Consider the following 13,825-nt stretch of genomic DNA (forward strand, 5'->3'; position numbering starts at 1 on the left):
TGGTAGAAATCCCAGTTGTTCATGATGAGTGCCAAGAAATCAGAAATCAAGTGTCTTATACATTAATCAAGTTGGTCATAGAAAAGTCATTTCAAGAGGAATCACCACAGAAATTTTTTAAGTTTCATAACCCCTAAAACACATCTGTGAGCACAGTGTAGTGCTTTTAAGAAGGTCCCAGGAACTTGGGTCTCCCCGCAGCCCAAGTGAGGTAGGGCTGTGGCACAAGAAAGGTGGCTGGAGGAGAGCAGGGCTAGCAAGGGAGCCGAGCAACAATAAGCAGAAGGTGAGACTGCGTGGGACTGGCCTGCCTTCCCACACCTACCACAGGCATGCACATAAGTGCGCACACACGTATTAACAAAAATAAGTCTACACATATGCACACACATACATCCTATATCCTCATGCACATTCCTGGGCATGTATTAACACACGTATATACACATATGCATATACTTATGCACAGGTGCATGTGCGTTCTTGCGACACACACACACACACACACACACACACACACACACACACACTGACCTTTCCATTTCCTGCACACTCACCTCTCCCTGACTGAGCACATTCCCCATTCCCCAACAAGGCTCTCAGTTCCCTGACCTCCTCCACACATTGCTCCCTCTGTTTGTCCCAACTTGAAATGCCACCTCTGAGAAAGACTCGCTGTGCCCTGCCCCCTTCTGCTTCCTTCTGAGGTGTTTCATAGTCCAGGCTTACCTGTTAAAATACCTGTTTATAGGGAAGAAGCTAGCTTAGTGAGTACCAAAGGATCTGGGTTCTAATTCCAATGACAACAGTTGTCAGCTTTGTGACCTTAGGCAAGTTACTCCCCATCTCTGTGTTCATTCCCATTACCTAGAAAATGGGCTAGTAAGAGTCTCCACCTGAGATTACTGTCATCAGATCTTTTGGGGTATGTGTGTGTGTGTGTGTGTGTGTGTGTGTGTGTGTTGTGTTGTGTATGTGTGTGATATATGACCACCTCAGGTGTCAAACCTTGCAATCCACCTTGTTTGAGTCAGGGTCTCCTGTCATTCACCACAGCACTCCCCAGGCTTATCTGGCCCAAGAGAGTCCAGGAATTCTTTTGTCTCTGCCTCCATCTTGCCCTAAGAGTCTGACATCACATACCACGTGCTTTTGCTTATGTGGGTTCTGAGGATTTAAACTTGGGTCACTGGGCTTGAGTGCAACTATTTTGCCCACTGGGCCATCACCCATGATTCTTGTGTCAGATTTTGATTAGTCAAAATGCTGGAAGCACTAGGACCTGGCACCTGCCACTATCAGCAGTCTCTTTGCTGGGCTCACTATGGAGGAGGCATTGTCGGGCATACCATAGCTAAGCAATATATCTCAAATGCTTGCTGTTAAGGCTGTGTTCAGATGCCGGGCTGGTAAGCTTCACCTCATTACCACTCAGCCTCCAGCTCTGTGTCTGGGCTAGCTCTTCCTCAACTGGAGAATCCATTGGCGGCTTCCCAAGGGCCACTCTAGCATTAGCAACAGTCATGACTCCAGAAGCCCAAAGTGATGGAAACCAAAAAATTTCCAGTCTGTGGCAGATGAGCTTGTGCCTGTATGTCACTTTATTCAGTGCCCTCTGAGTTGACAAAGTACATGCATCTCTGGGCCTCAGTGTGTTGGACATGTGGGCTCCAAACGTGGCTTCCTGATGAGTATACACTATGGGCTAGATGCCTCTCCTGCCTTCCTCTTTCTTCCTGCAATGAGCTGGGGCCCAACTCTCCCTGCTGTTCCTGGGGCCTCCTTCAAGGACCTGCTGATGGGCATTGATTTAGAGCCTTTCAACACCCTCCAGCAAAATAAAGAAGAGGGAGAGAATTATTCCCTGTCAGGCAGGAGAAAAATGACGAGCATGAAATGGGAAATAAATGAGAGGAAAATGGTGAGAGTCCACAGACTTGCCCAGTGAGAGCCTCCAGTGAGGGTCTCAGCCTCTGCCCTCTCCCAGGACCCCTTCCCACCCCATGACCAGAGAGGGGCTGAGAGACCAAGGCCAGTGACCACCACCAACTAGAGTACAGGGCAGCTCTGCTGGAGAGTGTCTTTCTCACTATGAAACTGACCACACATGCTGACCTGGGATGGGCTGTTTTGGCTCCACATCTTAGTTTCCGCATCCAGAAGAACCTGGATGAACAGGGCCGTCTCTTCTGTAACATACAGACATAGAAACCCAAGGGACACTTGCCTCCTCTGTCCCTTATTGACATAATGCAGCCTGGCTTGAACTATGTCTGGGATGAACCATCTCTTGTAAAATAGGGTGGTGGGGCCCCATCATGGAGGCTGGAGACATGAGGCAGTATGGTCACAATACAGTGAAGAAATCAAGGACAGGGCCCTCCTCCCCCCTCTGCTGCTACAAGTGAAGCAGAGTGTAGGATGAGATGTGTAGGGAGAGTGTAGGATGAGATGAGTCTGGTGTGAGATGTCTAAGCTGAAGAGGATCTCGCTGGCAAGGAACGTGCCCTGTAAGCCTCTCTCCCTGCCCATCCCAACCCCCAGATCCCAGAGATGGTAACAGGTGGAGACCCTGGCCAGATATCTATCTGTTCTGGTCTAGTGAGCCCAGATACACCTTGACTGGGGATTAAGCCAGAGGAGGGACAAATTCTGCTGCCAGAGTACAAAAGCTCACACCAAGTGAGACGAAGAAGCTGACCAGCTCTGACTGTCATTGCCCAGTGTCATGAAGTTAATGACACTCTCCTGATACAGGCCCTGGGACCAAAGTCATCCTCTCCCCACCCACCATGATCCCACCCACCTCTGATATCATCATGGTCCTGCAATACAAAAAGATGGTGGATTGGAGGGTGAGAGCCACTGTTATCTCAGGACTCTGGGAGGCTGCGAGAGAGGGGGCAAGATCACCCCAAAGCTGGTGCTGTGTGACCTTGAGTCTGGCCCATGCATCTCTGGGCTCTGCTTTTCCATCTAAACTGGGACCCAGCTAATGGCTCCCTGCCCAAGCCTTGGTGTCACAGAGCCCCAGTGCTTCTCAAACCCTCCACCATCAGAAGCAACAGAGGGAGAAAGAGCGAGCTTGTTTCCAGGCCCCAAACCTGCAACTTCTGATCCTCCTACTTCCAACTCCTGAGTTCTAGGAAATCAGCACCATTAGTTTGTGTGGTACTCAGGGCCATATGTATGCAAGCATGTACTATACCAACTGACCTACATCCCACTTACCCATCCCCATCCCACTATTATACCCAGGACAGCCAGGCTTGAATAAAAAAGAGATGATGGGTGAAGATGTCAGAGAATCCAGACTTCAAAACTGATGTATTTTTGTGACCCTCCCACTTCCTGTCCCCAACAGAGCCCTCATGGGGCAAGAGAGCCCGCCGACTGCACCTGCGCCTGGGCCTGCTCCTGGGCCAGGGACTGCAATGTAACTCAGTAAGGGGTCTGTTCCTTCCTGGGCAGGTGGTGGCTGTGGACCCAGATCTGGGGGAGAATGGCACCCTGGTGTACAGCATCCAGCCCCCCAATAAGTTCTATAGTCTGAACAGCACCACAGGCAAGATCCGCACCACCCACGTCATGCTGGACCGAGAGAACCCTGACCCCGTGGAGGCGGAGCTCATGCGCAAGATCATTGTCTCTGTCACAGACTGTACGGACTCCTGCACCACCACCCCTGAGCTCCCACATAGGCAGAGGCTCTTGAACCTTTGGGGGATGGCCCATGGGTGGTCCTTAGGGATCCTGGAACCCACTCAGGAGGGCTATCTCATCACTAATAATAGAATGGTGTCTACATCCACATGTGACCAACCCCAGGGCCCCTGCCGTAGGGAGGGCCTGGGAAGGGACAAGTGGCTCAAGCCCCTCCTCACAGGGACACCTGGGGATTGGGATGGGGTGTGTGTATGCCTCCCTTTCTCTGTCATTTTTCTCTTACACCCCTCTTCCCATCCCTGCCCGATTTTTCCTTGTCCTTTCAGGTGGCAGACCCCCTCTGAAGGCCACCAGCAGTGCCACAGTCTTTGTGAACCTCTTGGATCTTAATGACAATGACCCCACTTTCCAGAACCTGCCTTTTGTGGCTGAGGTTCTTGAAGGCACCCCTGCAGGGGTCTCTGTCTACCAAGTAAGTGTTGCTCATTTACCATGCCCCTGCGCACCAAGGGGTCCCTGTGTGCTCCATGCTAAGCACTTTCGTCAGGGCGGTGGGTGCTAACACTTTCGTCAGGGCGGTGGGTGCTAATCAAGAGCCCCTGCAGTATGTAAGTAAAAAATACTGGGACAACTAGTGGTGAGAGAACTGCTGAGGCTGAGGAAGGCTGGGAGGCCCCGAGGGAGAGCCTTGAGCCAAGTCTGGAAGAACCAGCAGATTTGGAGAGATGGAGGCTCTGTGCCACAAGCAAGGACAAGGAATATGATCAGGCAAAAACAGAAGCCAGGAGGGTGGACAGAAATCCTAGAAGCTGGCTCGGAAAGGTCCCCAGCCTGTAGGGGTCTGGCCTAAGACTCCAACGCCACAAGTTATAGATGGTTGTGGAACACAATGTCAGAAGTGTGTGGCTCAGCACCCCTAAATAAGATCCCTCATACCTCCTGTGAGTCCTCAAGCAACTCTGCACGGAAGTGAGACTCTTCCCATAGGTCTCTTCCAAAGCTTAGGAAGGAAGCTTTGAAGAGACTCCCAAACTTCCCATGGCCCAGAAGAGGTCGGGCCTCTCTCCCCATCCCCATCACCCTAATAGACTGGGAGGCCCTGAAGGTGCTGATTCAGAGAACACGATGTCCTACCAGGAGTGTCTTAGGAACTCTGGGAGACCTTCAAGGTTGAGATTGTGCACTTTCAGCTGGGGTGCAGCCAGGTGGGACCTGTGGAAAGAGCGCTTTCCCAGAATGAGCAAGGCCCTGAGTGCCATGTGCAGCACCTCAAAAGAAAGGCACTGGAGTCCAATATGCGTGTTCATCCCAGTCCTACCACTGTCGCTGTGTGACACAGAGCACACTCCTCAACCCCTCTGAGCCTCAGATTTCTCACTGGAGAACAGGAAATCACAGCAGTGCCTGCTTGGCTGTGCTGAGGCAACAATTTGTTGTGTGTATCATGGTTTATATGTGAGACAGTGGGATCGCTCGTCCCCACTCCAAAACGACAGGGCTGTTTCTCAGGATGCCAGAGTATATGGCCTTGGCTGTGCCTACTGGCTCACTGTGATTGTTTCTTTTCCTACAAGAGGAGATTGACAGTGTGTTTGACCCCTGAAAATTAGAGACATTCTCCCAAGTCCCCAGCAGGAAGAGCCTCCAGTTCTACCACAGTGGCTAGTCCCCAAGGAGAAACTCCCAAAGGAGGTGGGAGCAAGCGAATAACAGATCTCTGCGAGGACCTCTACACCTGGAGGGAAAGAGGCCCTGAGGCAGATTTTACAGATGTTTAGAGCCACAGCAAGGCTACAGGAACTGGGAATGTGTGACAGGGAAATCTCAGATTCAGGAAGAGGTTCTGACATAACCTCTTTGTCTCCTGGCCCCAACTAGGACCTCAACAAGAAAGATCTCTACTGAGCATGTATAAGAATTCTCTTCAGGGATTAGAGTACAAATTAAGTCAAAGCACTGAGCCCCTGTTCTGGAAGGCAGCCGAGAAGCACGGAGAAACCTTGTCCAATCTCTGCACTAAATGAGGCCATTGTCTTCCAATGGCAAGCATCTTGCTTTAACCACAAAGCTCCCATCTTCACTGTGGTCATTCAGCTTTCTCCAAGTTCTCAGGTGTTAGCCTATGAAATTCTCAGTGTACTGGATCATGTGCTGGGAATTTCTCTGACCAGGGCTGGAATTGCCAGTGGGAACAATTTGGGACCCAGGGAGGAGCTTTACCTGACTTTATCCCAGGTGAAATGTACCAAATGAAATTTTTGTGTGGCATTGAAGAATAGTCCTGATGTCTTTTTACATCATTTTAATTTATAAAGCAGAGAGAGGAGTTGGTCCTGGAGGCTGTGAAGCCAAGATCCAGGAAATGAAAACATCCTTAGGCTGAGTGCGCCTAGCCAGTATTGTCAGGGCTGCAGAATGAGGGGAGGTTCTGGACCATGGCAATGTATAGGAGCCCAAGGCCTGCTGGAGTCTGGAAGAGCCTCCTTAAAGGATAGTAGGGCTTAAAGGGCAAGACTTAGGGGCCTGGGTCTGGTCCTAGGAAGCCCTTCTCACTCTGTGCATTCAGACCAGAGATTATCTGAGGCTTCCAGCTCTGACACCCCCCAGTGGAGGCTTCCCTGGAGACACTGGCCAGGCCTGAGGTTCACAGGGGAGCAGGTGTGACTGATGCCCCAAGCTCTGGTTGGTAGGAAAGGGGAGGTCATGCCCAGGAAAGAAGCATCTATTCCAGCATCTGTAGAGAAATTTTAATTCAGAACATGGCTGATCTGGCAAGAGAATACATCCAAAGACCTTCTAGATCTGTGTGATCCTATTGAAATATAAACTGACCTTTAAACCAGAAGATAGAGCAAGCAGATCTGAGTTTAAGTCAAGCCTGGTATAGGGCAAGTTTCGAGTAAAGAAAAGCTTAGGTTCAGGGGTGGTGGTACATGTCTTTAATCCCAAACAATGAAGGTGAAGTTAGTTTGTAGAAGGAAGGACCCGTGTTTGAAAGTGATGTCTAACAGAGTGGCAGAAAAGTGACAAGTCAGACAAAGATTTGACAGAATAGAATATATGACCAACTCTCTTGAGAAGAGAGGAATGGGAAGCTACTTAAGGGGCAATGGGGAGAGAGAGATTGAGAGAGAGAGAGAGAGAGAGAGAGAGAGAGAGAGAGAGAGAGAGAGAGAGAGAAGAGGAGAGGAGGCAGTTTTACTGGGAGAGTTTTACAGAGAGAGGTTGACACAGGTGAAGACAGAATGAGCCAAAGAATGAGGAGCCAGAAGATTAGAAAAGATTGATGGAGTTAGTTTGAGGCTAAGCAGAGCAATTCAGAGACCAAGAGAAAAGTCAGATTGAATAAGTTAGCTGGGAGAGGAGTTTGAGCCAGAATGGCTGAGTTGAATCAGCCAGCCCAGAGGTCAATAAGAACAAGAAAGGGAGAGCTTATTCAGCAGTAAGTCTCAGAGGCTGAAAACATTTTAGGCCTAGGTTAGATTGTAAGAAGACTAAAAGCTTCCAGGACTAGGCCTAGGTTAACAGACAGAGGCAACAATTGAAACAGGCTAGTAAAAGTTCCTTTTACACGCATCTTCTTCCTGACACAGCTTCTCCTTTCCTCCAGGTGGCGGCCATTGATCTAGACGAGGGCCTGAATGGGCTGGTGTCTTATCGCATGCAAGTGGGCATGCCCCGCATGGACTTTGTCATCAACAGCACCAATGGTGTGGTCACAACCACAGTTGAGCTGGACCGTGAGCGGATCGCCGAGTACCAGCTGCGGGTGGTGGCCAGTGATGCGGGCACACCTACCAAGAGCTCCACCAGCACACTCACTATCCGGGGTGAGGGGTACCTCCGACAAGGAGCTGGGTCTGGGACTGTGCCATCACTTGCTAGTCATGCACTGGCCATTGGGCTCCCTCTCCAGTAGGAAGCCCTACAGCCCAGCCCTGACTCTGTCTATTCTGTTCAAAATGCTCATTGAGCTTTGTCTTGACCTGGCTACTGCTTCAAAGCCCAGAGCCCCACCAAGGCCCACATCCCTCCTAGTCTCCCATCACAGCATCTAAAGTGAACTCAAGGCTGATGCTGGGACCCCAGGGTTCTAAGCAGGACTGTCATCTTAGGAAAGCTGGTGCTTTCTCAGATGTAAAGAAGATTCCCCATTCTATGGCTATGGAATCATAGGGCTTCTCACGGAGGGGTATGGCTGTTGTGGAAAGAGGGTAGCTAGGGGCCTCCACTCCCAGACTCTTCACCCCTTGAGACCAAGTGCCATTATGTCTGCCCTGTATGATGGAATATGATTTCCCATCTGCAAGGTCTTTAGCTCTGAGAAAAATGGAGACACTGACAGAGTGTGGCTGGAGGTAGGAAAGACCCTGAGGAAGTACATGCAGGGCTTACCCTGGCATGGCTTTCCTGGCTCTCCATCCAGAGGATACAGAGAAGGAGATAGGCAAGTGGTTAACCTAACACAGACACACAGCTTCGCCTGCTTCAGTGGGCACCTGGCATAGTAAGGGTCTTGGAGCCCATTGTCCTCTTATCCTATGGATACAAGACTCCCTTATAGATGCTGGGAGCCAGTTTGGGGACCTACTTCTTCACCAAATAATCAATAGGAAGTGTGTCACCTCTTCCAAACTCAGGAAAAACCGTAGATAGTAACAATGGCCAGAAAACATAGATCGTAACAATAGATAGACACTTCTCCCAGTTACCCCACAGAGAGCAGGGAGGCTCGTCTCACTTGTGAGGGTCACCTAAACTCCATATGCCCAAGGAAGAGAGGCCTGCTATGAAAAGCTGGACACACAAATATTTAAGGGAAATAAAATTTTTAGAAAGGAAAAACTTCAGAGCCAGCTTCCTTCTCTGGGATCCCTTTTGAAAACTAGGGTCAACTCCCCAAGATCACAGCCTCTCCACTGTATTGCTGTGTGACTATAGTTATTTAACTGCTCTGAGCTTCCATCCTCCCACCTACAGTGTGGCTGGTGCTGGCCGCCTCGGAATGATGTCACAGGGGTGGCTGTAGACTGTGTGAGACACCCTAAACATCATCGTCATTATTATTATTGCTGGGGGAGGGGTGCTCCGGGCTTCCCTCACCTACATTTAACAGTTAGGGATGGTTTAGGGGGCAGGGAGTGCTAGCTCTGGTCAGCTTGAACCTGTATGACTCAGCCACCATGCAGGACCCCTGGATTCATAACCAGACAGCATTGACACAGATGCCACGTGAAGCCCATGACCCCCTTGGAAGTTCTTTCCTGCGTGGTTCCCGGCACCCACCGTAGCAGGCAAGCCTGGGCCAGTGTGTCCCCTCTGTTTGCAGTGCTGGACGTGAATGACGAGATGCCCACCTTCTTCCCCACTGTGTACAACGTGTCTGTGTCTGAGGACGTTCCCCGGGAGTTCCGTGTGCTGTGGCTGAACTGCACGGACAATGACGTGGGCCTCAATGCAGAGCTCAGCTACTTCATCACAGGTACTGCCCTGGCTGCCCAGCAGGGACCTGGACCAGGTGGGGCAGAAGCATGGAAAAGGGGCATCGGCCTCTCCCTCCATGCCTCCCCGAGGGCTTGTTCCTGCTTCCCAGGGAGCTTCGAGGCTGGGGGTGTCCTGTGGGTTAGGCAGAGGAGACAGTGTTGACTGAAGTGTCCCTTCACCCCACTTCAGGGTGAGGAAGCAGTTTGCAGGAGTGTGGCTTTGTCCTTCCCCAGTGACTCACGAAAATGCCTATTTGTTGAGAGGTAGGTGGTTGCAACCCACCTAAATCGATTAGTTTGAGCTGGAACATCAATAGGGTTGTGGCTAAAGCTGATGAGGCCCTGCTCTGACTCTCTGGAGAAAGTGAACCTGCCACAGTAGTAGAACCCATGGGAAATGGCAAACATGTTCTGTGGTTGTCATCCCATGAGTTAGAACCATTTCCTGCTTCTTCAATGCCTGGTCCACCTGCATCAACACTAGGACGCAGGGAAGGAGGGAAGAACCCTCTCACATCTCTCAACCCACCCATAACCGCCTTCTTTCTATGTATGAGCCATCTGGAGCCCTGTATGTATATACCACATCTGTGCATGCATACCTGTACACATATGTAGTGTGCACATATGTGATACCTCTCCCCAGCAGCAAGGGATCCCAGGCTCAGATCCTGGCTTACGTGTCCCTATGGCTTCTTGTAGCCTCAGTGACTTTTCAGGCCTCAGGCTGGCCCTCCCAGGCCCTCCCATTCTTTCCTCTTCATGCTCCTAGCCCAAAGACCATTCCAGAAAGCCACAGTTGGCGAGACCCCCCCCCCCACACACACACACACGACATCAGCCTAGAAGTTCTGCCACTAATTTGAATTGTAGTATATTTCCTCCCTGCCCTGTGTAGGGCTGTGTTCTGTCCCTTGCAAGATTGTGAGGAGCCTGGAAGTTGACTTCTGGGCCGTCCCCTCAGGGGCAAACCACGTAAAGGAAGAAGAGACTTGCCAGAACCTGGCAAAGTGACTGGTTCCTGCTGGCTGCTCTTGAGCCCTCCCAGACCTTTACTCTCCTGAGCCGCCTCAGTTCTTCCAAGCACAGTGCCATGGCACCCTCTGCTGTCAAGAGTGCTGTACTGCAACCAGCTCACACAGGCAGCTTCTTTCTCTAATCCCAGGGAGTACCTACCCTGGCTCCAACCCACAAGGAGACCACCATCCAGGGACACCAAACCCACCTGACTTCTGTCCACTTGCCCTCCTGCTCCATTATGGTCCTCCATGAGTTCCCATCCAGAGAACTGTAGTCCTCAGCCCCTTGCTATCACCAAAGGTCCTCATCCTGGGAAATTCCCAGCCCCCCATCCCACCCCAAAGCCAGTCTTTGGCCACATGTAAAAAGCCCTTTTCCAAGCCATCTGCTCAATCTCCTTCAAAAGAGATTCTAGGGCAACATGGGCTGGATCCACACTCCAGAGTCAGCATACGGGAGTGGCCCAGGACAGGGCCCAGAAGCTCAGATCAGGGGAAGGTGAGACAAGCCGGTCCATAATTGGAGTGCCTGCTGCATAGTAGGTGCTCAATGGATGTTGAACACTCATGCTTTCAGTCATTCACCCACACAAGCTGCACCCTCTGCCCAGGAAAGCATCCTCTGAGGGATCCTGTGCGGGTGCCTATTTAGGAGTAAAGTCAAAGCCCCCCCTTTGTCTGTCATAGAGCTCTGCTGCCCACCCTGAATCTTCCTCCACTTCTGCCTGCAGGGGGGAACGTGGACGGGAAGTTCAGTGTGGGCTACCGTGATGCCACGGTGAGAACCGTGGTGGGCCTGGACCGCGAGACCACAGCTGCATACACTCTGGTTCTGGAAGCCATAGGTACGTTCTGGCTGCCCTGTATACCGTCTGCGCAGTTATTCCAGGCAGAATTCACACGGGGAATCAGGCGTGGAGCCAAAACTCTGCCCTGAGACTGGTGAAGAATGGCACACCACACTCATAGCATCACTGGGCACTGTGGGGTGGGTGGCTACTGTCCTGTGCCCCTGGCTGCTAAGAAGGGTAAGGCCACAGGCCAAGAAGTAGACTCCTGGCTGCTCAAGGCAGAAAGGGACAACAGGTGACACGGTGGTGATCCTAACACTGGGGAGGTGGGGACGAGGATCAAGAGTTCAAGATCATTCCCAAGCTCACAGCAAGTTTGAGGCCAGACTGGGCCACATGAGACCCTTTCTCAAAAAAATATCAAAAATTAAAATGAATAGGCTGCGGTGGTCAGGGCTCAGGGCTGTCAGACCTTGGGCTCCCTGCCTTGGCTGTTCTGCCTCTGTTGCTGAGTGTGTCATTCTCTGGACCATGGTGGCCATTCATTATAGCCACCCCAGTTCAACATCCTCCTGGGTTCAAGTGTGACAGTAGAGAAGGCAGCACTGGCCTTTTCCCCAGCCTTACTGGTAGCAGCTTTTAGACTAGCTGTGGTTAGTTCCAACTCTGAAAGCAAAGACTATAATGAGACAGGAAAGGATATGGAAATCTGAATCTTGCACCAAAAGCTTGGCCTTTGCTCTCTAAGCAGTAGAAAGCACTTCACTGGAGGGGGACAGGTGTGGGGAGGTCTGTGTTCCCTCCCCACAGTAGCTCCTGGTCCCCCCAGGAGCACCCTCTACACTGTGGAGTCTGCTGGGTGAGCAGGAATGAGCTATACTGTACTCTTCCGACCAACTGCCCTCCCAACTCAGCCATGCCCAGCTAGCTCTGCCCTTCTCTGCCCATCCTGAGTGCCTGCCTCGTGGGAAGACACTGTCCTCTGAAGAGCTGTCACTCAACCACAGCCAGCCTTGGCTTCATGAAGGTCTCCCAGTTCAGCATCCTTAGCCCTTGGGATGAGAGGGAGGAGCCTAGAAAAGGGACCTCCCTGGGGTGAATGATCTGCACCTCAGCATATGCTCAACTAGGAAGAAAAACCACGTCACCATTGCTCCCCGGCCAACCCAACTGCCCCTCTCCTCCCTGGGTTGAACGTTGTGGCTGGGGCACACGCACTGGCAGAAAGATCATCCTCTGAGGAGGACTTTCAGCAGCTTTCCCAGATAGGGCCGTGGCTCCCATGTCATACCTCTCCACCCTGGATGGCTCCTGCAGAGCCTTAGCATGCCTTAGGTTTAAAGGCCAAGCTCATCAAGTGGGCATGCTGATCCGGCCAGCCCAGTGCTTAATAAGGAACAATAATACTTAGTGGGAAACATTTTTAAGCCTTTATTCCAGAGTTCAGGAGTTCAATCTCTTGAGAAATCAGAAGCCAGGTGTCCGTGGGCCCACATTCTGCCCATCATCTGTGACTCGAGCAGTGAACACTTGCCCTTGAGGTTGCTGACCCAAGTGTCTTACCTGTGTCCCTCACCTCTCACACTGTCATTACCCCTGTGGGTCCCAGGCTTGCTGAGACAAATTAAAGCAACTTTGGTGCCTTAACAAAGGCACAGATGTATTCCCTGTTCTAGAAGTTCAAAACTGAGTTGTTGGCAGAGCTACAGTCCCTCCACAGCCTCTGGTCAGAATCCTTCCTTGCTCCTCCACATCTTGTGGCCGCAGGGTTCCTTCTCGAATAGCCCTATTTTCACCAGACCTTCTCTTTGTTGGTAGTTGTTTTCTGAGACAAACAATACTCAAATAACTGATCTCTAATAATCCTCCTGCCTTGGCTTCCCATGAGGGATTACAGGCAGCTACTGTGATCAGAATACAATGTCATCTAAGGACATTTAATCCCTGGGTAAATGGATAGTGGGACTGGCCTCCCTTAAAGATCTTTGACTTAATTATGTCTCCAGAGACCCCTTTTATGAAACGAATAATGTGCATAGGCTGCTGAAGGCTTGGCCATTCATCCCGCCTTCTTTAGTGCCTTGGTTAGTCCAGCTGTGAGCTGGGAAGGATCGTCCTGCCTGCTTGCCTGGGTTGTTGTGAGGAAGGATTGAGTGAGTCTCCATCTGATGTCAATGTTGTTAGTGTTGCTGATGGTCTGGAAGGACAGTGAGCCGCCAGCCCTTGAGGCTGGTGTAAAACAGTGTAACTCTTTGCTGATAACCTGGAGTGCATAGCTGCTAATGCCTGTTCTCCTTCACCACCCCCGCCACCCCCGCCACAGACAATGGCCCTGTAGGCAAGCGGCACACAGGTACCGCCACTGTGTTTGTCACAGTTCTGGATGTGAATGACAACCGGCCCATCTTTCTGCAAAGCAGCTATGAGGCCAGCGTCCCAGAAGACATCCCGGAGGGCCACAGCATTGTGCAGGTAGGTGGCAGGCTAATGCCAGGCAGGGCAATGCTCAGCCCTGAGGGCACTGGCTCAGTAGAGTCATACCATAAGAGGTGGGACTGCAGGAGTCCAAGGTGGGCTGGAAGTAGTTTCTTGCACTTCAAGAAAAGGGAGGCATGATCCTTCCTCCCTTTGGGGAAGAGTGGGCCCCAGACTGTGTGAGCTGAGGACAAGGCCCTGGCTCACCTTGGCCTCCCCCAGAGCCTTTCAGAGCAGTGGGGAGTGGGGAGTAATGCTTTCCTGGAAAGGAATCAAGGAGAGAGAGCAAGGGTTCAGCGAGGCCAGAACAGAGAGGCTTTCACTGCTTCTTGGCCAAGCTCCCCTCTTGGAAGTAAACAAGGAAAAGAAAGGGAGTAGGAGCCACAGCTAA

General features: G+C 51.4%; 1 protein-coding gene across 1 annotated transcript in view; it reads left to right on the forward strand.

Annotated features, from left to right (window-relative positions):
- Window positions 1-13,825, forward strand: part of Cdh23 (cadherin related 23) — a 372,523-nt gene that overhangs the window by 259,550 nt on the left and 99,148 nt on the right. Inside the window, exons 22-27 of the mRNA XM_060369488.1 lie at window positions 3,472-3,661; window positions 3,993-4,138; window positions 7,277-7,496; window positions 8,996-9,148; window positions 10,900-11,013; window positions 13,283-13,431. Of these exons, the coding sequence (XP_060225471.1) occupies window positions 3,472-3,661; window positions 3,993-4,138; window positions 7,277-7,496; window positions 8,996-9,148; window positions 10,900-11,013; window positions 13,283-13,431 (972 nt within the window). The remainder of the gene's footprint in view (window positions 1-3,471; window positions 3,662-3,992; window positions 4,139-7,276; window positions 7,497-8,995; window positions 9,149-10,899; window positions 11,014-13,282; window positions 13,432-13,825) is intronic.

This window comes from Meriones unguiculatus, chromosome 16, assembly GCF_030254825.1.
Source record: "Meriones unguiculatus strain TT.TT164.6M chromosome 16, Bangor_MerUng_6.1, whole genome shotgun sequence".
NCBI classification, from domain to species: domain Eukaryota; kingdom Metazoa; phylum Chordata; class Mammalia; order Rodentia; family Muridae; genus Meriones; species Meriones unguiculatus.